Source organism: Octopus sinensis, linkage group LG3 (assembly GCF_006345805.1).
Source record: "Octopus sinensis linkage group LG3, ASM634580v1, whole genome shotgun sequence".
In the NCBI taxonomy this organism is placed as follows: domain Eukaryota; kingdom Metazoa; phylum Mollusca; class Cephalopoda; order Octopoda; family Octopodidae; genus Octopus; species Octopus sinensis.
Genome location: NC_042999.1, coordinates 140,378,300 through 140,404,229, shown reverse-complemented (window position 1 = coordinate 140,404,229; position 25,930 = coordinate 140,378,300). Strand labels below are relative to the sequence as shown.

At 38.3% G+C, this 25,930-nt stretch overlaps 1 protein-coding gene across 2 annotated transcripts; it reads right to left on the bottom strand.

The window, feature by feature from the left end:
* Positions 1-1,452: 1,452 nt before the first annotated feature.
* Positions 1,453-25,930, bottom strand: LOC115209114 (serine-rich adhesin for platelets-like). Of its 2 annotated transcripts, none has more exons than XM_029777242.2 (2): positions 24,869-25,930; positions 1,453-8,700 (listed from the first exon to the last, which is right to left on the bottom strand). In XM_029777242.2, the coding sequence occupies exon 2, from the start codon at positions 8,690-8,692 to the stop codon at positions 4,562-4,564; it is 4,131 nt and encodes a 1,376-aa protein (XP_029633102.1). In that variant the 5' UTR covers positions 8,693-8,700; positions 24,869-25,930; the 3' UTR covers positions 1,453-4,561. The 2 variants fall into 2 exon arrangements, with proteins under 2 accessions (XP_029633102.1, XP_029633103.1); XM_029777243.2 differs by lacking the exon at positions 24,869-25,930 and adding an exon at positions 22,119-23,612.

The following is a 25,930-nucleotide window of genomic DNA, read 5'->3' as shown; positions in this document are numbered from 1 at the left end:
GCGAATTTTCTCAACCAACTCTGACATTTTGACATCCCTCTCACTCCCACACCTTCTCTCTATCATCTTTGAACCTCTTGTACAAGCAAAAAACATGCTTGGCACATACAAGTTAATCCACAAGCTGCCTGGAGTATTTTGTAAGTTTGTGTAGTGTTTTTGCCCAGTCTAAAACAAAAATTTATTACATAATGAGCTTCAGAATTGTCGTGTCCTGACTGCATTCTGCAAACTAGTCAGCTGTGATAAGCAGTATCTAATAGGTGTGTTTAATATGCTATTACAGCCATCTCCCTCAACCAAGGATAATAAAAAGTTGAAAGGTTAGCTCATTAGATGTATAGTAATGATATACTAAAATTACAATAGGTAATTTTCCTGAAAAAAAGATCTCAAAATTCTGGAATGCACCTTTTACCTAAGTTTTGTACCACCATTATCTTCAGGCAAAAATCTGAAGATAAAAAGTCCCACGATAAACTCATCATTTTCGAACTTTAGGTCTCACTGAGGAAATGACTAGAGACCGAGACCTCTGGAAGTGTGCTGTGCGCGAGAAGACCCGGCAGGACAAGTGAGTCCACAACCCGTGGCCTTCTACATGGGATGGAGCCAGCCTACGTATGCATACCTTCCCTTCTTGGGACACAAAACTCTACTTGTGAAGACGTGTTGAGGCAAGTGAGGATCAGAATCGAAATCGATCAATGGAAATTGCGGATGTGCTACCAGTGCCGGTGGCATGTCGAAACTCTGCTTGTGAAGACCCATTGAGGCAAGTGAGGATCAGAATCGAAATCGATCAATGGAAATCGATCAATGGAAATTGCAGATGTGTTACCAGTGCCTGTGGCATGTAAGAGAACTTTCCGTTTCGCGACCGTTGCCAGCACCGCCCCGTTTCGTGTCCGTTGCCAGCCTCGCCTGGCCCTCGTGCCGGTGGCATGTAAAAAGCACCATCCGTTCGTGGCCGTTTGCCAGCTCTGTCTGGCACCAGTGCGGGTGGCACGTAAAAAGCACCCACTACACTCACGGAGTGGTTGGCGTTAGGAAGGGCATCCAGCCGTAGTAACACTGCCAGATTTGACTGGGCCTGATGAAGCCTTCTGGCTTCACAGACCCCAGTAGAACCGTCCAACCCATGCTAGCATGGAAAACGGACGCTAAATGATGATGATGATGATGATGATGTGTGCATACATGCATGCATCTGTGATTTTACTAAAAACCACCTCTGTATGGCATTAAAAATTGTTTTAATCACTTGCACATGCATAAATAATAGAAAATATCAATTAGATTTCTAAAGATAACAGTTGAATTTTCACTTCATTTTTATTTTAAATTTTCATTTAAAGCAACATTACTTTTAGAATAACTGAATCATAAATTAGTTTTCTTTGTAAACTTTTGTTATGTATTGTTTTATTTGATGAAGGTAAATAGTGCAACCTTCTATAAGTATTTTTTTTTTTTTAAGTTGGCAATTATATCATAATTTGGATTACACACATAGATACATTAGATTTACAAAGAAAAAATAATATCATCATTCAAAATATAGCTATTTAAATTAAATATTATTGTACTTTACTAAATATTCTCTGAAATAACCAGTTTTTTGTTTATTTTTAGAACTGAGAATTAAAGAAGAAATGTGTAATAATAAAATGATTATTAAAAACAAAAGAGAGAGACAACAATTTTAACGTTTTCTTATTTGAAGAAAATTTGAAGTTATTGAAAGGAAGCCATTCATTTGCAGAGTTGGAATAATGCCTATTATCATCAGGGTATAACATTGGAATGATTAGGTGTAAAGAGTTTTAATGTGTCTGTCTTATTACTGGCAATGTGGAAACCTAGAACTCTCTATTCCATTAATCTAGAAGCAGTTAAGTTTAAAACAGGGAGAACAGCAATTTAATACTGTTGAATTAGCTGGGAATTGCCTAATAATTTCAGTGTTTATAATAAAACAAATCTACATTGTCACAAGGCCTAAATTTGTAGAAAATTAGCATATAGTTAATTAAATTAGTGTCCATGATATTACTATATAATGATATACTATTAAGAGATGTGAAACTATATACACTATGAAGCATTAAAAAATCCAATACTGTTTTTGCAAATCAACAGTCCTTTGATAATCTTTATATTCAAATCCTCTTCCACAAGAAAGTATGAAACAACACTAGCCTCACCCATTTATCTCTACCTGTCTAAAGAACATTTAAAAGAAGGCAAAAGTCTAATTATGAGGGGCACAGCATCTCATAGTTAGACTAATGAATATAAAGGAAAATAAAACTTCATGAAAGACAAAATTATTGAAGGTTTAATGCAATGTCCCTACTAATTCAAGGACACGAACTGAAATCCATTTGGGTGTTTCGTTGTTCTAAGCAAGTCATAAGTGCATTTGCCTTTATTCACCCAGCTGACTCAAGAACACACAGCAGTGGCTTCAAGCATGCTGTGTGAGAATTTAGTCTAGCATCCTATCCAGGAAACTTATCTCTCAACAGCTTAATACCATGAAACTTGAGTCAATGAGGAAGTTGCTATGTGGTCACTTATTCTGCTAAAAAATAGCAACCAAATCTCACTCTGTCTTGAAAAGAAAGGATACATTGGATAATGAAGTTCTAAATATACTATGACTAAAAAGACAGGATGGTCAAGGCTAGAATGCCTTAGATCATAGGTCGGCTGGATCAAGGCTGACCTCAGGTTGAACAACAACAATAACAACAACAATGAAAGTAAAGTTAAGTGGCTGACTTAGAAACCTCAAGAGACTAAGAAAATTTATATTCTTTACCTTAAAAGTTAAAAACTATTCAAAACAGCAAATCGTTTTCTTTAAAAAAAAAACTGAAATCACCAAGTTTTTATATACAATACCTATAAGAAATAAGAGCAAGAAAAAAATTTTATGATATTTCTATTATTCAGATTAGTTCAGTTTATATTGAAAAATAAATGGAAACATTTTTTTAGTTTTATAGACAATACATAAAGGAAGAAACAAAGTTGTATGTGGGTTGTGGCCACATAGCACCGGGGTGGGGTGGGGGATGTCAGTGAGATGTTTAGTTTTGGATTAAGTGTAAAGTATACAGTGACAAAACTTCTCTCTTTTTAAATATATTTCATTAATTAGAAGTATGAGACATCCTATAAAAGAGACAATTTAACTTGACATAAATTTTTAAAAACTAATATAGAGCATAGCATTAGTCACATTAATTTCTTAGGCTTCAATGTCTGGAAAAGGCTATGGACATAGCCCAACAATCAGATTTTTTTTTATTTAAAAAAAAAAACCTTCCAACATTAAATATCTGTCCCCTTGTTACAGAGTACAAATTATTGCTGATATCTAAATCAGGAAGGGGACATTGCAATTTTTAGAATTTAAAGAAAGAGTATCAGTGAGTTTCGAGAGAAGGAGGGGTTGTTTTTGTATTTACTGTAATGTCCTGGACAACAGTGGTTAGTTTTTCTTTCATTCAGTAAAGTAAAATGGATAAAGTCAATTATGTAAATTTACACACACACACACATATTTATATATTTATACATTCACACATTTAGATACACACATACATGCACATTCACTGCCATCCCTTTTACATATATTTATATACAAACATGCATCTAAAAAAAATAATATCTTAGTTAAATACAATTTCAAACAATAATCCAAAGATGTTGTCCATAGACCAAGTCAAATTTGACAATGGCAATGTGGTTGATGTCAAAATAATGTGATTAAATAAAACCAGATTACAAGTCAACATGGTGAAGTCGATGTCATTTTACATAGAAAAAGATATTTTTTTCATTGTTTTACAATAAAAAGTCTTTACATAAAACCAAGTAGGTGGTCAAAATGTCTGAATGAGGGTTCAAACTAAGTAGGTTTCAGCCAGTTACTGATTTTCATAGAAAGAACCCCTTGCATTTACTATACTCAACAAAACAGTTGAAATGGTCTTTAACAATTATACAAGAAATATAATTGGTTGAGATACTTGATACATGTCATTTGTAATGTCCTCTTCATATACAAGCAGAAATATTTGTTTCAATATGTTGTAAGCCAGAAGGCTATAAGCTATTTTTAACCAAGAAGGTTAAACTGCACTTAAAGGCTTGGAAGGAATCAACAGATATTACTGCCATCCAGTAGGATGGCACAGGTGTTTCCAAAGATCAAATCTTTAATGACTATGATACTAATAATGGGTTCTGACATTAGCAGAAAGCTGTATCTTCATAAGGAAAGGCATTGTCCATAGAAACAGTCTTAATACATGCTTGTGCTTATTTTATCAACTGTGGAGTGATGAAAAGGAAAGTCTTCAAAAGATCTGAACTCAGGACAGAATGGGTGTTAATTAAATACTGCAAAGTATTTAATAATATCCTGATACTCTATTATATTTGCCATTCCCACCAACGCTGGTGATGATAAAAGTAATTAAAAATAGCCAGGGTTAGGGTATTTTCTTCTGTTAACTAAAAGCTGCCAAAATATTTCTTTAGATGCTTAATTGTTTTTACTTTTAGGAATTTTTTTTGCACTTCTAGCAAGCTGCAGAAAGTTAGGTTTGACATAGTATCCTTTCCTTGTGTTTAACACTGACAAATCATCAGCAGGTAATTTTTTTGCAGTAGTTGCTGAAGACTGAGTTGAGGAGACTTTTTTAGCCTTCTTTGGAGAAATTTGACGTTTACTGGATGTGACTTGTCCAAGAGATTTTTTCCTCTTCGCACTGCCAGTAACCTTCCCACTGGTTTGTTTGGAAGGTGACTTGCCTTTGTGTCCAGCAGCAATGTTCAATGGTTTCTTATTTACTTTTGTTTTGGAACTTTCACTGGTTGAGAATAGAGAATTAAAAGATGTTGATGACATAGTAAAGGTAGATGTGGAGGTGGTTGCAGTAGTAGTAGTATTACTCATAAAATTGCTACAAGAATTGGAATCAATATCTTCACTTGTTTCTATTTCTTGCTCTATTCCAGTTTCCTTTGCATTGGATTTTTCCATCTGACTTTCTTCATAAGTTTCTTCAGATTGACCAAGCATTACAATAGAACAATTGATTGAGTTAACAGTGATGCCTTGTACTTTACCCAAATGACAACGCTCTATGTGCGATCTGCATTCCGAACGATCATAACTTGTAAATTTGCACTGCTTACACTTGTACCGCTTCAATCCTAGATGGCGTACAATGTGCCGGCGTAGGTGTGAACGCTTTTGGAATTCTCGGCTACATTCCAGACACTTTAATGATTTAGTGTCAATCAAAGCAAGAATCTTTTCACTGTCTTGCTTTTCACCTGTCTTGATATTTGCAGAACTGGTCTCTTCCGAGACACTGATAGCATGATCAGTAGAATTCGAAACACTTGTGTCATTATCAGTGGAGTCCAAGTCACCTGTCTTATGGTCACTACAGTCTGATACACTTGTCATATGTTCAGGAGAATCTACTCTTGTATATTCTTCTGAGTCATCATCACTAGAAGTTTTAAGATTTGTGGTAGAGGATGATGCCAATTTTAAAGATTCTACTTCTTTTCTCTTTACAAAGAATTTGCTATCACAACTAGTAATTTGATTATCATTATTATTCAAATCAACAATGTAGAAATCCAACAGTTTAACAGTTAAACCAGCAATCTTGCCCAGATGACGTCGTTTAATATGAGTCTTGCATTCGGATCTTTCATAATTGGAGAAAGAACAAAATTTACATTTGTATCGCTTCCATCCCAGATGTCTGATTGCATGTCTACGTACATGGGACATTTTACTAAAGCTCCGAGTACACTGAATACACCTGAGAGATTCACTATCAATAAGCGAGTGGAGAGCTGACTTTTTATCACGAATACCAGCAGAATTATATTTCAAGCCATTTCTTTGAATTTGGTGTCCAGGCACACTTGATGTTTTTTTAGACAAATGCTGAGAATTTGCTTCAGAACAATGGTTTTCAGGAGAACTGCTCAAATCCTGAGAAGTGTCTGATACAGTAGTAATATCGGGTGAGGTTGAACATTTACTGTCGCTTTCTTGATGTGTGAGTTGAGAGTTAACATCAGATTGACAAGAAACATTACTTGAACTAACTGTTGAAGGTTTAATACCATCACTGACTGAGTTAGTGATATTAGAGTCTCTCTCTTTCTTACATACTGGGAATTTATCTTCTTTGTCTTTTGCAGCGGCAAAATTCTCGAAGTCATCCCCATCAACATCAAGTGTTTTAGATTCACTAACCTTTTGTCCCTGAATTATATTCTCTTTAGTCACAATCAAAGTTTTAACATCATCCAAAGGTTGTATTTCTGCACTTTGTGTAATAGTGTCATTAGAATAACTGCTGACATGGCCATTAGATACAACGTTGGAATTTTTGTTTTCTACTAAATGATTCAAAGTCTTGTTTTCATTTGAAACTGTGGCATTTGATTGGCTAGGGATCAGTGTACTATTTTGTTTCTCAACACTAACATTTGGAAGCTGAGTGACCGGGAGTTGAGAGTTAGCCGGCAACAATATTGTGGCCAATGAAATTTGTCCCTTTTTATCAACAGCTGCTAATATATTTGGGACAACATTATCATTTATGATTTGACTATTGTCACCTGGATTTATTTTATTCACTGTAGACATTATCACAGGACTGGGCTTTTGAGATTGTTTGTTGTCTACCAAACACAATGTATTTGGTGCAGCAACTGAGCACACAATGTTTGTGGAGCTTTGTGAAGAAACAGCAGGAGTTACAGATCCAGAAAGAGCTGTTGTTGGGAGCAAAATGGGCAAATCATTCACAGAAACAGTTGATAAAGTATTAGTTTGAAGGGGACGTACAATACATGGAACAGATTTTGATTGGTCAGACAAAGGAACTGCATTTGGTGTAATTGTAAGAGAAGAAATTAGAGAACTATTTGCCTTATTAGTAGTACACGTATTATTTCCAATAGAGATGAATTTTCCGAGAGGAGGGTTTGTCCAGTTAGACATGTTAGCAGGTAACCTTGCAGGAAGAGGAAGTTGAGGAATAATACTTGCAGACTGTAATGGAATTAAACCAGATGGACATGGTTGAATATCAGTTTGGACACTGGTCTTTATACTTTCTTTGGTTTTCAAGTCACTAGTTCCATCATTAGTCTTTTGAGTCAAAGATTTTTCTGAATCATTTCGTTTTGGAAGTAATGTAGTTGCTTTGTTAGAAGAAACTGTTTCTTTTTTTTTCAACTCTTCATTAGGAGCTGGCTCTGAGTGAGATTTGCTGGCTACCTGAGACTTCTTTGCACTCTGCCCATTTTGTTTGAAATCACTTGAGGATTTAGTTACATGTTCCCAATCAGTGCAGTCACGTAAATGAGCCTGCAAGGACTTTATCTGTGTAAACACCTTTTTACAGCTCTGACAGCGGAACTTCTTCCGACCCTTAGATGAATTACTTAAAATTCCTTGTAGCACTTTTTGTTGCAAAAGATCATTAGCAAAAGCAATTTCCTCATTCTTCAAACGTATTTTATCTTCGGTAGCTTTCTTACTTTTATTGTTTGTTTGAATACTAGCAGGCTTGGTCTTGCAGAGGATTGGTGCGCTAACTATTTCTCCAGAATTCTTCTCAACCCAACTAGATTTTCGTAAAGTTGATCGAATCTTATTAATTTGTAGCTTTTTCATGTAATGAATTGTGGACAAATGTCGAATCACCCCCCAGAAATAACGGAATTTAAGCTTCTCTTTACAGAGAGGGCAAGAATAGTAGCGCTTCAAGTCACCATGCAAGTTAATGACGTGATTCACCAAAGACTTTTTAGAAGACATGATTCGCTGACATTTCAGACACTTCAGGTGTTTAAAATCTGCCAACTCATATTTTATATTTGATTCTAAGTCTTTAAAGTCAGATGTTTCATTGGGTATAGGAGAAGATCTCTCAGATGTCGGCTCAGAAGTAGTTCCTTTGTCAAGTTTATCATCTAAATCTTCATCTTCAATATCTGGTGTGATCTCAGCAATTTCTTCTTGGCTCTTTGCCTCAGCAGAATTGATATCATTTTCTTCAGTAACATCTGAAGACACAACTTTCATAGCAACTTTGGTGTTATCAATTGGCTCAAAACTGATGGAAGAAGAGCTAGAAATTTCTTTATTTGATTCATTCTGTTTGTTGGTCTTGTTATAAATCTGCCAGAAAGATTCTCTTTTGGACCCGTAACAGTGCAACAAAGTTGAAGGTCTTTTAAGAAGGTTGTTTCTGACAAGTTCCACAGATTGCTTTTTGAAATCTGTGGCATCAGTTGGAAGTTCTGGTGCAACTGTAACTGACTGCTCATCATATGTTGGTGGGGTTGCACTAGAATTGGTTGGTTTGTCTCGATTGCAGGCAAGGCAGTAGAAACGTTTGTGCGCAATGAAATATCCAACATTGCGGAAGAGATTAAAGCAGACTTTACACTCAATGATAGTGTTTGATTCTTTGAGGAGATAATAACGGAGTTCTTCTGTACCATTGCTGACACAACGTATAAGTTCTGCCAATGATAATATCTGTACACCGGGCACCATATGTGGAGGAAGGGCAGAGAAATCAATGTCATCACTTTCCATTTCACTATCTTTACCTTCAATCAACATTTCATACACTGAAAAGAAAGCAACAGAAAAGGAAACATTACAAATTTTTCAAAAAATTTATTTGAGCAGGCCAATTCAGTAAAGTATTAAAAATAAGTTGAAGAGCTAACTAAACCATTTTTGTATCCCACAAACATACAAAGCAAATATAATGTCACTTAATGCAGTTACCTATCTCAGATAAAGGCATCAGATAGCATACTCAGTCAATGCAAGTTTGACAAAAGAAAATTCTCAGAATCACTGTAGGTAATAGCTGATGCAGCCAAAGCTGCAAAAAAATAAATAAAAATAATGCTAATATCAACCAACATTACAAAAAAAGTTGCTATGATAACAGTATTGTATAAAATGCATACAAGTTTCAGAGTATTTGAACTTAGAAATATTATTACTACAATATGATCATCGTTGTTCAAGAACTAGTACTTTCACATGTGTGCATGTCCGGTGACTGAAACCAATAAAAGAATGTTAGCCCCATTCCTTCCTATACAGCAACTTGATAAAAAGATTTTTGTTTTAACTATTGTCATCAACTTTAAAGATGAGACATTGATATTTACATCTACAATGCATTTCAAATGGTTTGATTGCCGATTATTATCAGATGGCTCACTCCAAGATATGTACATAATAACAAACTGAATTTCAACAAGGAACCTTTATTTCTCAAGTAAGTGTTTATCCACTATGTACATGCATCAATGTAGAATGTTTGTGCATAGCAACAACACCATTCAAAGTATAACAAGGGGTGTCCTTATCTCATATACATATGGTTAACTGATTTAGTCTTTAACCATGAGTAGAAAGACTTCAATATACAGTTTTGGATTGTGATACAAATGTGTTATCACTATGAGAGATAGTTAAAGAATATAATAACTAGTATTTATTAAAGACTTCCACAGTATTAGTTATGAGCTGAAAGTAGGAAGATAGTTATGTCAATGATTGCGTTTTTTGTGATTTTGAAGAATATCAGGTTATCATGTTCCTGTTGCAGAATATTTTCAATGCCTTTGTTCATAGAAATACAGTATATCCAGGCTAAAGTTGTGTAAAGATGACTTCATATATAAAAACCTTCCAAGGAATGAAGCATTTTATCATCTAAGTAAGAGAATCTGGGATAAGCGATAACACTGAGTGTCATTCTAGAAACAGAAGTGTGTGTGCTGTGATTCTACTTTCCTTCAATAATGAAACACATGAGGAGAACGGTCTCTCCCTTAAACTGGATATTGCATTGCGTAATATATTATGTAATGACCGAGTTCTCTCCCTTACTTTGGTTGTTACATCATTTCTTTTTTTTTTTTATGACAGTTTATTTACAGAATTAAATAAATAGTTCTAACTTCCAAATGAGTTGACACAATTTCTCAGTTGGTGTCTACATCTTTTAAATTGAAACTCCTGATATGCACATTTGAAAATTTTCATGCCAATATTCCAGATCTCAACAGATGATACACCCTCACAAATTTTATATCTAATAGAGTGTCTGAATCAATAACAGGTTGTGATAACTATGAAGATGTGTAAAAATATCTAAAAGATATTTACTTTCAACCAGTGAATGAATTTTGTGAGACATTGACATCAAGTAACAGTCAACAGAATTCCCAGATCAATTTCTCCAGGCCTTAAAATTCTTGGTTTTAAAAAATGCAACATCAGGAGGACATGAAACAGAAAACTACTTTAGCAGTTGCTTCTGCAGAGAGACAGTTATGGTATGGTAGAGGTTAGGGTTGAAGACGAGAAAGAGATCAAAGATGTTTGGAATGTGTTTGTCAGAGATGTATGTAGGGAAGGAAACTAGTTGATATAGTTATGCATTCATCTCTATTGTAATTAACAGCTACTCAATGCAAGCTTTCATTATCATCATCGTTTAACGTCTTCTTTCCGTGCTAACATGGGTTGGTCGATTTGACTGAGGTCTGGCGAACCATATGGCTGCACCAGACTCCAATCTGATCTGGCAGAGTTTCTACAGCTGGATGTCCTTCCTAACACCAACCACTCTGAGAGTATAGTGGGTGCTTTTACATGCCACCGGCACGAGGGCCAGTCAGGTGGTACTGGCAATGGCTATGCTCAAATGGTGCTTTTTATGTGCCACCTGCACAGGAGCCAGTCCAGTGGCACTGGCAACGACTCACTCGAATGTTTTTTCACATGCCACCAGCACGAGTGCCAGTAAGGCGACGCAGGTAACGATCACACTCGAATGGTGCTTTTTACGTGCCATCAGCATGGAGGCCAGCTTGTTGCTCTGGCAACGATCATGCTTGTATGCCAGTCATCGAATTTGATTTCGATTTCACTTGCCTCAACAGGTCTTCGCACTTCGCAAGCAGAGTTTAGTGTCCAATGAAGGAAAGGTACATATAAGTGGGCTGGTTACACCCCTGGCATAGGCCACAAGGTCTCACTTGAGCTTGCCAAATTTTCTCAAGTACAGCATATTTCCAAAGGTCCCAGTTACTAGTCATTGCCTTGGTGAGGCCCAATGTTCGAAGATCATGCTTTACCACCTCATCCCAAGTCTACCTCTTCCACAGGTTCCCTCAACCGCTAGGGTGTGGCACTTTTTCACACAGCTATCCACATCCATTCTCGCCACGTGGCCATACCAGTGCAGTTGTCTCTTTTGCACACCATATCTGATGCTTCTTAGGTCCAACTTTTCTCTCAAGGTGGCTAATATTGACAAGAATCATTAAACCATTCAGAGGTAATGTTGTGATGGCATCACCACAATCTAGTTACCAAATTATGAGAATATGCAATATTGAGATTGAATATGATGAAATGTTATACAAACAGTAGGCACAGGAGTGGCTGTGTGGTAAGTAGCTTGCTTACCAACCACATGGTTCTGGGTTCAGTCCCACTGCGTAGCATCTTGGGTAAGTGCCTTCTGCTATAGCCTCGGGCCGACCAATGCCTTGTGAGTGGATTTGGTAGATGGAAACTGAAAGAAGCCTGTCGTGTATATGTATATATATGTGTGTGTGTGTCTGTGTTTGTCCCCCTAGCATTGCTTGACAACCGATGCTGGTGTGTTTACGTCCCCGTCACTTAGCGGTTCGGCAAAAGAGACCGATAGAATAAGTACTGGGCTTACAAAGAATAAGTCCCAGGGTCGATTTGCTCGACTAAAGGCGGTGCTCCAGCATAGCCGCAGTCAAATGACTGAAACAAGTAAAAGAGTAAAAAGAGTAAAATAATAAACAGTAGTCACTATTATTTACACTCAGTCCTGGATGGATATTATACTCTGTCAAAGTTTCATGTCCCAGCATTCTCCTGTGGAATTTAAGTTTGAGGACTTAGAAGCCCCACTAGTTTCACCAAATTTTGTGTGACTGAAGATTCCAACTGTTAACTCCGTCACTAATTTGATTCCAAATGCTAAAACCCTCTACTCAAAAGTATTGTGTGAGTGAAAGGAAATTCATCAGACAAGAGGTAAACTACCTGATCAAAGAAAATATCACAGAACTGAGTAACCATGGAAAGCTTAGGATGTAATAGTAAAAAACAAAAATCACAAAGGACATCTTGATACCTAGTTAATGCATACTCTTCTAGATGCCTATCATTCACAAGTTAATCCATACTTTATCTCAAACATTTTATTTTATTAAGGTCAATGTGAAACATAATTCTTAACATCTACCATTGTAATTAAAAAACGTCCTTACACTGCTTTTTAATCCTTAGAATATTTCTATCAATATACAATACTTTCATTTGGTCTTATAAATGCAGTAACAAATTATCAACAGAAACCAAATTATCTCAGAATTATCTTAAATCCTCTTACTCATGTTTAGATGACAATATTTTATGCAATAACTCTATTCAAGTTCATGACTAAAATAGAGACATTTCTAACATAAGAAACTAATTTCAATATAACTTTTTCCCTGAACAAAATGCAAGTAAAACAGCAATTTCCCTGTTTATTACATTCAAACTCACAAAATAACTTGTAAGACAAAGAGCCCTCAAGAGGGAGCGAGGTATTAAAACAGGTGGCTTTATGCCAGGTGATGAGAGGTTACAGTATGACATAGGAACAGAAACAGGTGTCTTGCTGGAGAAGAGATACGTGGTTACCCCAGTCAGAGGGAAGGAGTGAGAGAGAGAGAGAGAGAGAGAGCAAGAGAGATGGTAATGTGCCAGGGCATACCCTCAAGGTGAATATAAGTGGAATGGTAGAGGATTGCACAGGGTGCATGAGTAGGGAGTTTGCAAAAGTGCAAAGAAGGGGAGAGAGAGGGGAATGAAGTGAGTGGTGAAACCTGGGTTTATAGTGATAGCGGAGGCAACAGGATAGCAATGATACAGTTGGTAGGACAGGATTGGGCTGCAGGAGTGGGGAGGGAGAAATAAGCATAGTACATGAAGAAAAGATGTAGTTTGATTCATTGGAGTAGGTGAGGGTGGAATAGTGTTTCCAGAACTCATTTTCACTGAGGTGGGCAGGTCTTCTTAAGAAACTCATACTGCCAGACAATGCTATTAGCATATCCCATGAGAGAGTTGAGAATATTCTATATAACAAGCTTCGCATAACAAAGGTTTCTTCTTGGTGGATGCCACATTTTCTGAAAACTGATCGAAGTGCACCAAGCTGATCACATCACAGGAAAATTTGACATTGTTTGATGCAGATCCAGCTGGCTTCCTTGAATGTTTCCTAACCCATGATGAGTGTTGGCTTCAACACTTTCAGCCAGAGACAATCAATGCAGTGGAAACACCCTTCCTCACCTGCTTCAAAGAAGACTGAAGTTGTTTCATATGCAGAAAAGGTGATTTCTTCAGTCTTTTGGGATGCAAAAGGCATTGTTAGTTGACTCTCTTCAAAAGGCCACATCATCAATGTATACCAACTTGCTGAGGCAGTTACAAAAGGCTATCAAAATCAAATTTGGTCCCCTCTCAGTATCATCTGTTCCTGGACATGAAAAAAAATTGGCTGAGAACTAGTATCACAGTAATGATAGTTATCTGCAGTTGATAACTTTTCTGACCAACAGGATGAAAGCTTCTTCATTAATGGGATCCAAGAACTGGAAGACTGATTGAAGTATGTGGACTGCATGAAGGTATCTTGGTCAGCCTATAAACTTTTCAGCCAGCCCTCATATACGAGGGGCGTTCAATAAGTAATGCCTCTGACCCACTTGCAGTTGTTTGATCTAGCTGAAAATTTACATGTGCAATTATTCATATCTCTATAGATTAAGTGGCAAATTACAGCTCTGAACTAATTGTGGTTTCTGATATACAGGTGTTTGAACTGAGTCAAGTGTGAAATGGAGCCTGTTGAGTGTCGAGCAGTGATCCGGTTTTTGTATTTGAAAGGACGCACACCACAGGAGACTTTTGATGAAATGAAAGTAACTTATGGTGATGATGCCCCATCATATGACCTTGTAAAACGCTGGCATCATGAATTCAAACATGGTTGGAACTCTGTGGAAACAGCTCCCAGATCTGGTCGCCTCCCTTCTGCCATTGATGAGGCATCTGTCCGTCAAGTTGAGGCTGCCATTTTGGAAGATCGACGCATAACTATTCGCCAAATAGCCCATGAGGTCAAGTTTAGTACCGGGTCTGTGGAAACTATCATTCATGACCATTTGCATATGCAAAACGTGTCTGCCAGATGGATTCCCAGATGCAAGAACGCGTCGAGTGCTCGAGGATGAATTTGGAGATGTGCCAAGAAGATGAGTCAAAATTTTTCAAAAGACTGATTACACAGGATGAAACCTGGGTCCATCACTATGATCCAGAGACCAAAGCCCAGTCAATGCAGTGGAAGCACCGTGACTCACCTCCTCCAAAGAAGGCTGGGTGCAGCCCTCCGCTGGCAAGATCATGCTCACAGTCTTCTGGGACCAGGACGGAGTAGTGATGACAGATTTCCTGGCAAAGGGTACCACAATTACAGGAGCCTATTATGCTTCACTTTTGAGGAAATTAAGAGAAGCTATCAAAATCAAGAGGCGGGGCAAGATCAGCAAAGGCATCCTCCTTCTGCAGGACAATGCTCCGGTCTACAACTCGCGTGTCGCCAGATCAGAAGCACAGGCGTGCGGCTATTAACTCCTCCCCCATCCCCCTACTCTCCTGACCTTGCACCCTCTGATTTTCACCTCTTCCCTGCCATGAAGTTGTTTTTGAAAGGAAAGCATTTCCCAGATGATGCAGCCTTGATTTCTGAAGTCACATCGTGGTTGGAGGACCAAGGTGGGGTCTTCTACAAAAACGGTCTCCAGAGTTGCATCAAACGATGGGAGAAATGTGTAACTCTGAGTGGTTCCTATGTAGAAAAAGACTAATAACTGTGCCAAGTTTCGTTGCTCTACTGCTTTGGTTAGTGGGTCAGGGGCATTACTTATTGAACGCCCCTCGTATGTCATTTGCATTCATAGCACTCGTCTCACTACCATGGATTATAGCCGTTTATACACACACATCATATAATCTGCCTTCCACTGTGAGAGGGAAGCCTTTTGTTGCCAACAGAAGTAACACCTGTCTGAATTTCTTCCAGCAACAATACTTTTAGAACATTCGCCACCACTGCTAATTTGGTCACATTCCATGAGAGTATCTTGGTCAGCCTAGACTACAACCTCAAGGAAGCCTCCTAGGCATTCGAGAGTCTAATTCTTGTAGGTCCTTAGTTCTTATTGTTCCTGCACACCTGCCACACACGAAAACAACTTTCCCTGTTAACCTACATGTGATTCGACTACACCTCTTATGTGTCCATAGTTTGCATATTGAGCTGGACCATTTACCTGATGGAAAGAGTCTCATCTACTTTCTTACTAACGACTTTGGTCTTTGCTAGATTAATTTTAAAGCCCTTTGATTCCAGGTTTTACTTCCATACCTGGAATTTCTACTCCAATTCTACTGAAAGAATGAGGTCATCAATCACAAGCATATAGTAGTTCCCATGAGCAGCCAGTTTTAAATTCCTCTGTTATGACCAAGAGGACTATGATGAGTAAGATGGGGCTGAGAACTGAGCCCTGGTGAACCCCTACTTGGATGCAAAATTTGTCACTGTACACTCACCCTACTGATAGCACTGCTGTAATTGTCTTGTACAACTCTAACAAGCCACTCGTCATCTACTATCCTTAGAGCGCACCAGATAACAGAGCAAGGGACTCTGTCAAAACTTTCTCCAGGTTGACAAAAGCCAGGTACAATGGTTTTCTTTGGGTCAGATATTTCTTCTGCAGATGTCTGACTAGGAAGATGACATCTGTAGCGCTCATCTCAAGCACAAAACCAAACTACATCTCATCTAGTTTAAAGCTATTCCAAACCAATTGGCTATAATTTGCCCTGTAACTTTCATGACTTGGTCCAGCAGTTTGATATCTCTTAGAATACGAATAGCCTGAGCAAAGTTCAGAAAGCTCCTACCCCTACTGGCGACAAAGGGTCTCTCGCTGAGAGTGAAAGGTAGATTGTATGATGCATGTGTGCGAACTGCCATGCTTCACGGTAGTGAAACATGGGCTGTAACTGCAGAGGACATGCGTAGACTTGAAAGAAATGAAGCTAGCATGATCCGCTGGATGTGTAATGTTAGTGTGCACGCACAACAGAGTGTAAGCACCCTGAGAGAAATGCTGGATATAAGAAGCATCAGATGTGTTGTGGAAGAGCGACACTTGCGATGGTATGGTCATGTACTGCGGATGGATGAGGAGAGATGTGTGAAGAAGTGCCACTCCCAAACAGTTGAAGGTATCAGGGGGAGAGGTAGACCCAGGAAGATATGGGATGAGGTAGTCAAGCATGACCTCAGAGCGTTGGGCCTCACTGAGGCAATGGCGAAGGACCAAGATCTCTGGAGATATGCTGTGACTGCAAAGACCTGGGCTGCTTCCTGCACCAGTACCGCATAGCCCCTGCCCATTCAAAGTACCCTGGATCCCAGAACGTCCTGCTGTGCTTGAGGAGACCTGTTGAGTCAAGTACATGAACATCGAAATAAATATCAATGGAAAAAGTAGTTGTGATACCTGTGCCGGTGGCACATAAAAAGCACCATCCGAACGTGGCCGATGCCAGCGCCGCCCCGACTGGCTTCTGTGCCGGTGGCACATAAAAAGCACCATCCAAACGTTTCCGTTGCCAGCGCCGGTGGCACGTAAAAAGCACCCACTACACTCGTGGAGTGGTTGGCGTTAGGAAGGGCATCCAGTCGTAGAAACTCTGCCAGATCAGACTGGAGCCTGGAGCAGCCCCTGGCTTCCCGGGCACCGGTCGAACCGTCCAACCCGTGCTAGCACAGAAAACGGACGATGATGATGATGATGATGCATCACCGTTACTCTTGTAGCAGCTAACTATTATACTACTACATCAATCTTTGGCAATGACACCTTCCTGGATAACCTGATTAACTACATGAGTAACAAGGCCATATCCAACTCTACAAGATATTTTAAGCATCTCAGTGGTGACTCCTGATGGTCCAAGGGTTTTCTCTGTCTTCATATCCTTAATTGCCTTATCTATTATACTACTGTCAATTCTGATGGCTGGTCCCTCAGTTGGGTCTGATATATTTGTGATTGATATATAAACATAAAATCTAATTTTAGACTGGTCATCATCATCATCGTTTAACGTCCGTTTTCCATGCTAGCACAGGTTGGACGGTTCGACTGGGGCCTGGGAAGCCAGGAGGCTACACCAGGCTCCAGTCAGATCTGGCAGTATTTCTACAGCTGGATGCCCTTCCTAACGCCAACCACTCCATGAGTGTAGTGGGTGCTTTTTACGTGCCACTGGCACAGGGTAGGCTGGCAGCGGCCACGATCGGTTGGTGCTTTTTACATACAACTGGCACAGGTATCACAACTACCATTTTCATTTGATATTTATTTTGATGTTGACGTACTTGACTCAATAGGTCTCCTCAAGCACAGCAGGTCACGTGCCACCAGCACAGAAGCCAGTCAAGGTGGCGCTGACATCGGCCACATTCGGATGGCGCTTTTTACGTTCCACTGGCACAGGTATCACAACTACAATTTCCATTTGATATTTATTTTGATGTTGATGTACGTAACTCAATAGGTCTCCTTAAGCACTGCAGGTCATTCTGCAATCCAAGGTACTTAGGATGGGCTGGGGCTATGCGAAACTGGTGCAGGAAACAGCCATGAACTGACAATTTTTGTCGGGTGGTGTTATATTATTATTGTTTACTATTGCTAATTTTACAATCTTAGTTTGTTGCTTTTCATAAAGGAGTGTGAATGTTGTGATTCTGTTTTCCTATAGTAATATAACATATGAAGCCAGAATAACTCTTTAAATAAGATCTTTTATCTTTTACTTTTTTCAGTCATTAGACTAAGGCCATGCTGGGACACCGCCTTGAAGAATCTTAGATGAACAAATTGACCCCAGCACTTATTTTTTAAGCCTGGTACTTATTCTAGCAAACTCTTTTGTCAAACCACTAAATTACAGGAATGTAAACACACCAGCACTGGTTGTCAAGTGGTGGTGGTGGACAGACAAACAAAGACACACACTGTTAGCCATTCTTTATCCATTAATATTGTTCTCCACATTCACATGTTAGAGTGGCCATCCATCAGCCCAGACTACCAAATTATCTCTATGCATTAGGCTTGTTTTATCTCTGTACTCCATTCCTGCTGCCTACCCTGTCAACAGTATCATTACTACCATATTGCTAGTATGCCTGTAGCACCCCACCCAACTTATGCACTCCCTCCCCTCAGTCCTATCATATGTTGCCTACCTCCCCACCCATTTGTGCTCCTGCTACCTGAACACCTCATCACCACTATCTATCTCCTTGGAGATACCTTTAATTCATTCTCATTTTGTCTCCTAAATGTGAGTAGCCATGTAGCACCTCTAAAACACAAACTACTCTGCACACAGAGGCAACATCCTCCCTCCCTGAGTTTGTTGACTTGCAAACTACATGATAACCTCAACAGTGCTGGTAGAACGAAAAAGCACCAGTACCCACTGTAAAGTGGTTGGCATTATGAACGGCATCCAACTATAGAAACTATGCCAAAGCAAACACTGGAGTATGATGTCCTTGACTCACTGGATCTTTATCAAACTGTCCAACCCACGCCAGCATGAAAAATGGATGTTAAACAATAATAATATATATGACAGGCTTCCTTTCAGTTTTCATCTACCAAATCCACTCACTAAGCTTTGGCTGGCCCAGGGTTATAGCAGAAGACACTTGCCCAAGGTGCCACATAGAGAGATTGAACCCAAAACAATGTGGTTGGAAAGCAAACTTCTTACCACACAGCCTGAGAAATGCATTACAAGATGGGCAAGCTAAAGTTCTCCCTTACTTAAACTGGATATTGAGTTATATTAACATGTGATGAATAAAGTCTTGAGATACGATTCTATTATCATTACTTTATATGATATTTGGTAACAATTGAAGCACATTTTAAAGCACATTTGAGCCTATAGATTGGAGGTCATGGTCAATGATATCATTAGGAATGTAGATGTTATATGGTTGACTGGACTTATTGTTAATGAGTAGTTTGGAGGAACTTTAATACACAACTAACTTCAAAACTATCCATTTTCTTCTCTTGGCCTCAGTGAGGCTTTTAAAAGCAGTTGCTCAATTCTAATGTTATGCTATTAACTAAACTAAAGCAAAATCCTTACTTGGACAGGATGCTTAGTCTATCATCATCATCATCGTTTAACGTCTGCTTTCCACGCTAGCATGGGTTGGACAATTTTGACTGAGGGCTGGCAAACCAGATGGCTGCACCAGGCTCCAATCTCGATTTGGCAGAGTTTCTACAGCTGGATGCCCTTCCTAACGCTAACCACTCCGAGAGTGTAGTGGGTGTTTTTTACGTGCCACCGGCACAGGGGCCAGTCAGGCGGTACTGGCAACAACCTCGCTCATCTAGATATCTAGATATACTGAAACAGAATTGGGTTATTCAAATATACATTGAAATAGTTACAGAAGATTTGAACTCAAACACAATATCATGTCCATCAGACTAGGTTACATTTACTTTACTAAAGTGGTGAATTGCCAGAGTCATTAGAGCAGTGTTTCTCATGATGAGGCACATACCTTGCAGGTGAAGTTGTGGAAATATTTTGACATTGGTTACTTCATAAGCGGCATAAGTTACAAGTGAATAAAACTTGCAATAAAATTTTAATAAAAACTGCTATGGAATATGTATGTGTGTACATCATCATCATCATTTAACATCCGTTTTCCATGCTGGCATAGAATTGGCCAGTTTGACAGGACTTGGCAAGCCAGAGGACTGTCTGTTTTGTCATGCTTTTACAGCTGGATACCCTTTTTAATGCCACCCACCTTACATATATATAATGTGGGAGCACATGTAGTTTTTTTTTTTGCAAATATTGAAGTGAGGTGTGGCACCAAAAAAGGTTGAGAAACACTGTACTACAGCATCAGATAGAATGCTTTGCAGTTTTTGTTCTAGCTCTCTACACTCTGAGTTCAAATCCCACCTAAGTCAACTTTATCTTTCATCCTAACAGAGTTGATAAAATACTAGAGTCAATTTCTCTCTTTCTCTCTCTCAAGACTGGCCATGTAGTACAAAGTCATGTGGGATCACTCATAATGTTCCTTTCTCTAAAAATAGAAAATGGTTGAAAGTTGGAAATTGGCCTAATTCCAGAGAAAGGATCAGTATTTCTAAGCCAGTTATCAAGATATCCCTCTACCATTCCATTCAAAATCCAAAACACTACCATCCAACACCACCACCTATACATAAACATCATTAGTGCAAGCACTGTATAACTGCACTACAAAACACACATCCTTCCAAAAAAAAAAAACCTAAATCTCCTCAACAAATTCCATACCACTAAACCATGCCTAGGTCCTGACGTTCAGGATATCATTTTCTACAATAAAGATGGGATTGTTTTACCTAGAATGCCGATCAGATAGCAGAAGTTAAACTCTAAACAAAATAACAGATAATTTATATATGAATGCTTGCAACACTGGATCGTTGACTTTTCGTCTCCTTATTCCAAAAAGCCTACTCAAAAAAGAGCTTTGAACCCTATTGACACGAGTTTAAAAATATATAACAGAGAAGATAGTAACTCATCTCAGTCCGTAGCTCTACATTTTAGCTAACTGGTTCTTGCCGATTAAATGTTCTGAAGAAGGCGATTCATAAAGGATAAAGTTAAGACCATATTTATATCGTTAGTATGCATGTGTTCTGAGATAACAAAGAACATATAGTACCAAAGGAGCAATTCTAAAGGTTTTTAAAAAGCAGTCAAATTTGAACTGACAAATCAATGAAAACTCTACAGCGAAACCGTGTAGCAGCAAGGACCATATTTCTATAAAGAGAAATACTGCGGCACCTGGCCACCTGAAATTGCTTCTGTGGTCATGCTTCTCCTACGTTTTCCGAATATACATCACTAGTTTCAGTGAGCTGCAAAAGTCATAAGTATCGTCTTCTCCTTCTGCTAGACGTTTTCCAAAGTATATACAAATATATGGTAAAGTATGGTATTTTGATAAGTTATTTAGATTTCGATATAAATATAAAACTTCGTGCTGCATCAGTTTTGTCAGTGAACAGGTCGCGGTCTCAAAACGATATAAATATAATTCTCAGATTTATCACAGTCTTATTAGACATCAAACATTTGGTGATAGGATGTATATTTTCTACACTTGTCCCAAAACAGAGTGCTTGTTCCTGGACGAAACACATTAAAATAGAATCTAAATTACTGGCCTTGAAATATGTAACTAGAAGAGTCCCATGTTAGGTGAGCGGAGAGGAGTAATATTTAGGAGATTACTGGAAATAAAATCGCAAATTACTTAGTACCCTGTCAAGAATTTACAATCTGGAGGTTTACTGAAACTGTTTTCCGTTCACAACAGAATATCAACAAATATGGGATACTAATAACAATGTAAGGTTTTCTAAAAGAATTTAGATTCTTATTGTTAAGTTTGGTATACCTCAAGTATATAATTATTAGTCACAAAAAATACGACCTTTTAAAGTGAAAGGTGGAGTAGGTAAACACACAACTCTTAAAATCAGTGCAACAAATGGATAGTGTACATTAAAACTTCCCATCCTTTCTATTTTACTTCATTTCTCTTTTTTCTTGTAGTTGAAAATAAAATTGAACGAGTATGTCATTGTTTAATAATACTGGGAAAAAAGCAAAAGGAAATGAAATCGAAGATCAGAAAACGAGAAAAAAAACAAGCGTGGCATTAGTTTCTGATGAATAAAAAAATAAATAAATAAATAAATATGAGACTTACGGTTTAAAAGAAAAAGTCGAATAAAGTGTGCGGTCAGTGTGGTAGAGTGAGGTACTAATTCGTAGAGTAAAAATCATAAAGGTTTCTAGAAGAGTGAATGGAAAATGATGACGGGGAAGAGTGATAAACGTTTGGAGTAAAATGTCGCAACGGATCCACTAGGAGAGTTAAAATATCAACTTTGCGTAGGAAGTCGAAGGTACGGCAACCAGTCATAGCAATGGAGAACCCTGAAACTAAGTTAAGGCTATCGGTATTTAAACTTTAAAGGGGGAAAATATCAGGATTACGCAGGTCCAGTAAAGTTAACCTATATCTATACACAGTTTGCTATAAAAGTGAAATTATACGGCGAAGAGAGCAGCAGAGTTTAATAAAGAGGATATGAATATAACTTGGTCACAGTTCTGTTTAGATTCACTTTCTTCCTCATTAGAAAATCACATCACTTGTAAAAGGGATTTATGTATTAACTACATTCCCCTTAATCGCAGCTTCTACAAATTTAAGAAACAATTTCCGTAATCATCATTATCACACAGCTTCTATCCAAGATGAAACGATGAAGTGGAACCGGGGTCAGTAACTTGAAATGAGACAAGAGGCGAAAGCTGATGGGGGAAATGAGCCGGTGATATGACTGACATTGACCATTTAAATGGTTGTGGAGCCAGCATTGTCACTCATGGCGACTTCGCATCTATCCAGTCGAGCAAAACTATGCAGAGCGATAGAAATAAGAAAACCAACAATTGTTCTGGTTTTGCTCCAACCAAGAAGAGGCTGTATCAGTTTTCGTTAGCATCAAGCGACAGTGGTTGTCGCTCGTTCCCTCACGTCGGATGAAATTGTATGTGGGCGCGCCTCATTCAGGGCTGTTCCTTCTTTCCTCGCGCAACACCATTATCTTCCACTAGTTTCTTCTATTGAACATCAATGTTATGACAGACATAAACGATTAATAGAAAGAGATGTCTGATTTTTTTAATGTTGATATAGTTGCTATTGTTGCTTTTTGGTTTTAAAATATTAAATTCGCATCGCTTACGGTTTATATATGCGAATTAATAAAACTGTCGTCTAAATAAACGTAACATGACAGAAAAGGGCCGGTAAGAACAAGGAAAGAGACGTGAATATTGTGTGTGTATGTGTGGGAGAGTCAGAAGTAAATGTTGACAACATACATAAACTAAAAAGTTAGTGAATTGTAAAATAAAACTGTAAGAAGAATCTGAAAATGAAGAATATGAAACAAAAATTAGAGGAAGAACAGATTTATTCTTTTAGCACTCAAGCAGGGTTTATGAAAGGTAATGACACCTTGTCAGAGCAGAGATTCCTAACGGAAGTTGGCTATGGGTTACCCACACAGTTGTCCAGGACGAGAGACGTATTGATGGGGTAGAAAAGTCGATCAGGTTAAAACTGATGAAAAGGAATCGAGTACAATAGCAAACGTGAATAAAAAATTAGAACTGAGAGATAGAATCGAACAGAAGTTTTGGAAGGGTAGAGAAAATGTAAGAGAAAAACAACATAACCACTCCCTACTGGTTTAGTTTGATTTAAGGAAAACAATAGAAAAGCTAAATAGAAATGATTTCGAGATGAAGAGGAATATAAATTGATGATATTGAGATGGACCAAGCCTGTATATACATCCAATTGTACAAGAATGCACGTGATATCAAATCGAAGTTTTTATTGTTCTTTCTTTCCATGCTTTTGATAAGTTTTGGAGAGCATAGATGCAGGAGTTTAGAAAGAAACAGAGCTTCCAATAGGAATGTAACCTTTTATATAGTGGCAAAGGAATGACGAGGCGCTATTGAAAATGAAGGAATTGGCATAAGCAGCCTGTGTGAGCGAGGTGGACACATTGACGAGTACACCAGAGCCATTAAGTCGGGTAGCGGGTGTGAGAGTACGTTCACCTAATTTAGATCGAGCAATTAAAAAAAAAATCACCACTGTTTAATTAGAATACTTATCAAAAATCTAACAAATGGTAGTTTGGAGATTTCGAAGTGAAAAAGAAACGATCTTATTCGAAATAAGAATAACAACTGAAAGTTAAGGTTAAGTTCACTGGGAGAGAAATCAAACAGTATACGTGTAAAATTAGTTTCTGGTTAAAATAAAAGCCAGTAATTTATACAATATAGATATGTTTATAATTCTAAACGGTGATGATTATGATTTTTGTCATATCAGGTTTTATAAACAAAATATGAACACATTTCTCCCAGTACGCTTTCCCAACCTGAGATCAGGGCATCCTATCGAAGAACAATCAAGTAGCAGCTGTCAAAGGTATTTACGGAAACCTACACATATTTTACAGAGTACTGTAGAATTAAATAGACACCTAACGGAAGGTCTGAGAAGTTAAGATGTTAGGCTTCGCTGAAATTTCAAACATTCTTTGCGATTAATACGGGGAACAGGTGATCTGATCAAATAGATTTTTACTAAAAGTAACAGAGCTTAACTCCTGTACTGATCAATGATCAATCAGTTTGATAGGAGACATGCTTCCACATTACTGAATGCCCGTTATGCATGCTTGACACCATTAACCGGAAAGAAAAGCGACAAGACAGAGATAGTTTCAAGGTAAAGGTGATGACGCCGACTTTTATCTCGTTCGACCAGGACAGCTGGATTTACTTACGGACACATCATTGGCACCTACTTTGAGTCTCTTTTAAAATTCTGGTAGAGAGCTGATATAAGTCAATACTTACATGTTGCACACCCGCGTATTTCTGTAATTCTTGGAACATTAATCGCAGTATCTCTTTACAAATAGATACAACTTTTTAACTCTATTCTTTCCTCTCGCTTCCGCCTTCGATAAGCGTCACTTCGACGCTGTTTGAGTTCTTGGTTCTTTCTTTCTTCTTTGCTACCTCCTCTCCTTAAATAATGCCACTCACTTGGCGAGTTCTAAGCGTGCCGAGAGGATAGCAATCTCGGCTAACGAAGAGGCGACATACACATCCAACGACACAAAGGTAATTTTCAGAAGTGGCGCTTTGTTCCGGGTCAGAGTGTGACCAGACACACGCCCGCAGAGTATCTACAAACGGACACGGAGTCGTATTTTTTAGTCAACAGAACCTAGATTTGGCTGACTGGTGGCTGCTCGATCCTCCTTGTTACTTGCGTCAGTAACTGAATGCTGGGAAGACACCATCCGGGCACCTGTCCTTGCCGGTACCCCTCTGATAATAAATGGGCAATGCATTTGGCATTCCCGAATCATTTTCCGTTTTTTGTTATTGCTTTATCTTTAGATATCGGTACTCGATTATTCATAGTAGTTTCTTCTCTCCTCTACCACATAAAAATGCTTTGTCCGTTGTTGTGTGTATTCTCTGTTTTTTGGTACAGTCCCACCACGCATTGTGGACTGTATCTGTAATCTAACTATATTGCCAACCTCCTGTCGTCAACAATATCTAAGTTCGATGGTATTTTGCTGTATAATACAACTTATAAGCTAGTTTGATTTTAAAACACTTCATATAAGAGGTCCTTCTTGAGCAACTTGAGGGACACCTTAGATAAGCATCATAAGTCTCTTTTGCTAGCTTTGTGGAATAGATCCTATGACAGAGATGGGTGGGAAGAAATGTCAAAGAAAAACCTCACTTCAAATAGGTTCTTCGCTTCACAAGAGATTCGGATATTTACGTAATGTTTGTCTGGAGTATGTTTGTGAACATGCGTATACTTACAGCTACTAGAATTATAAAACCTCAATAGATAGTTAATTAGAAACAGATGATTTTTGTTTCGTGTTT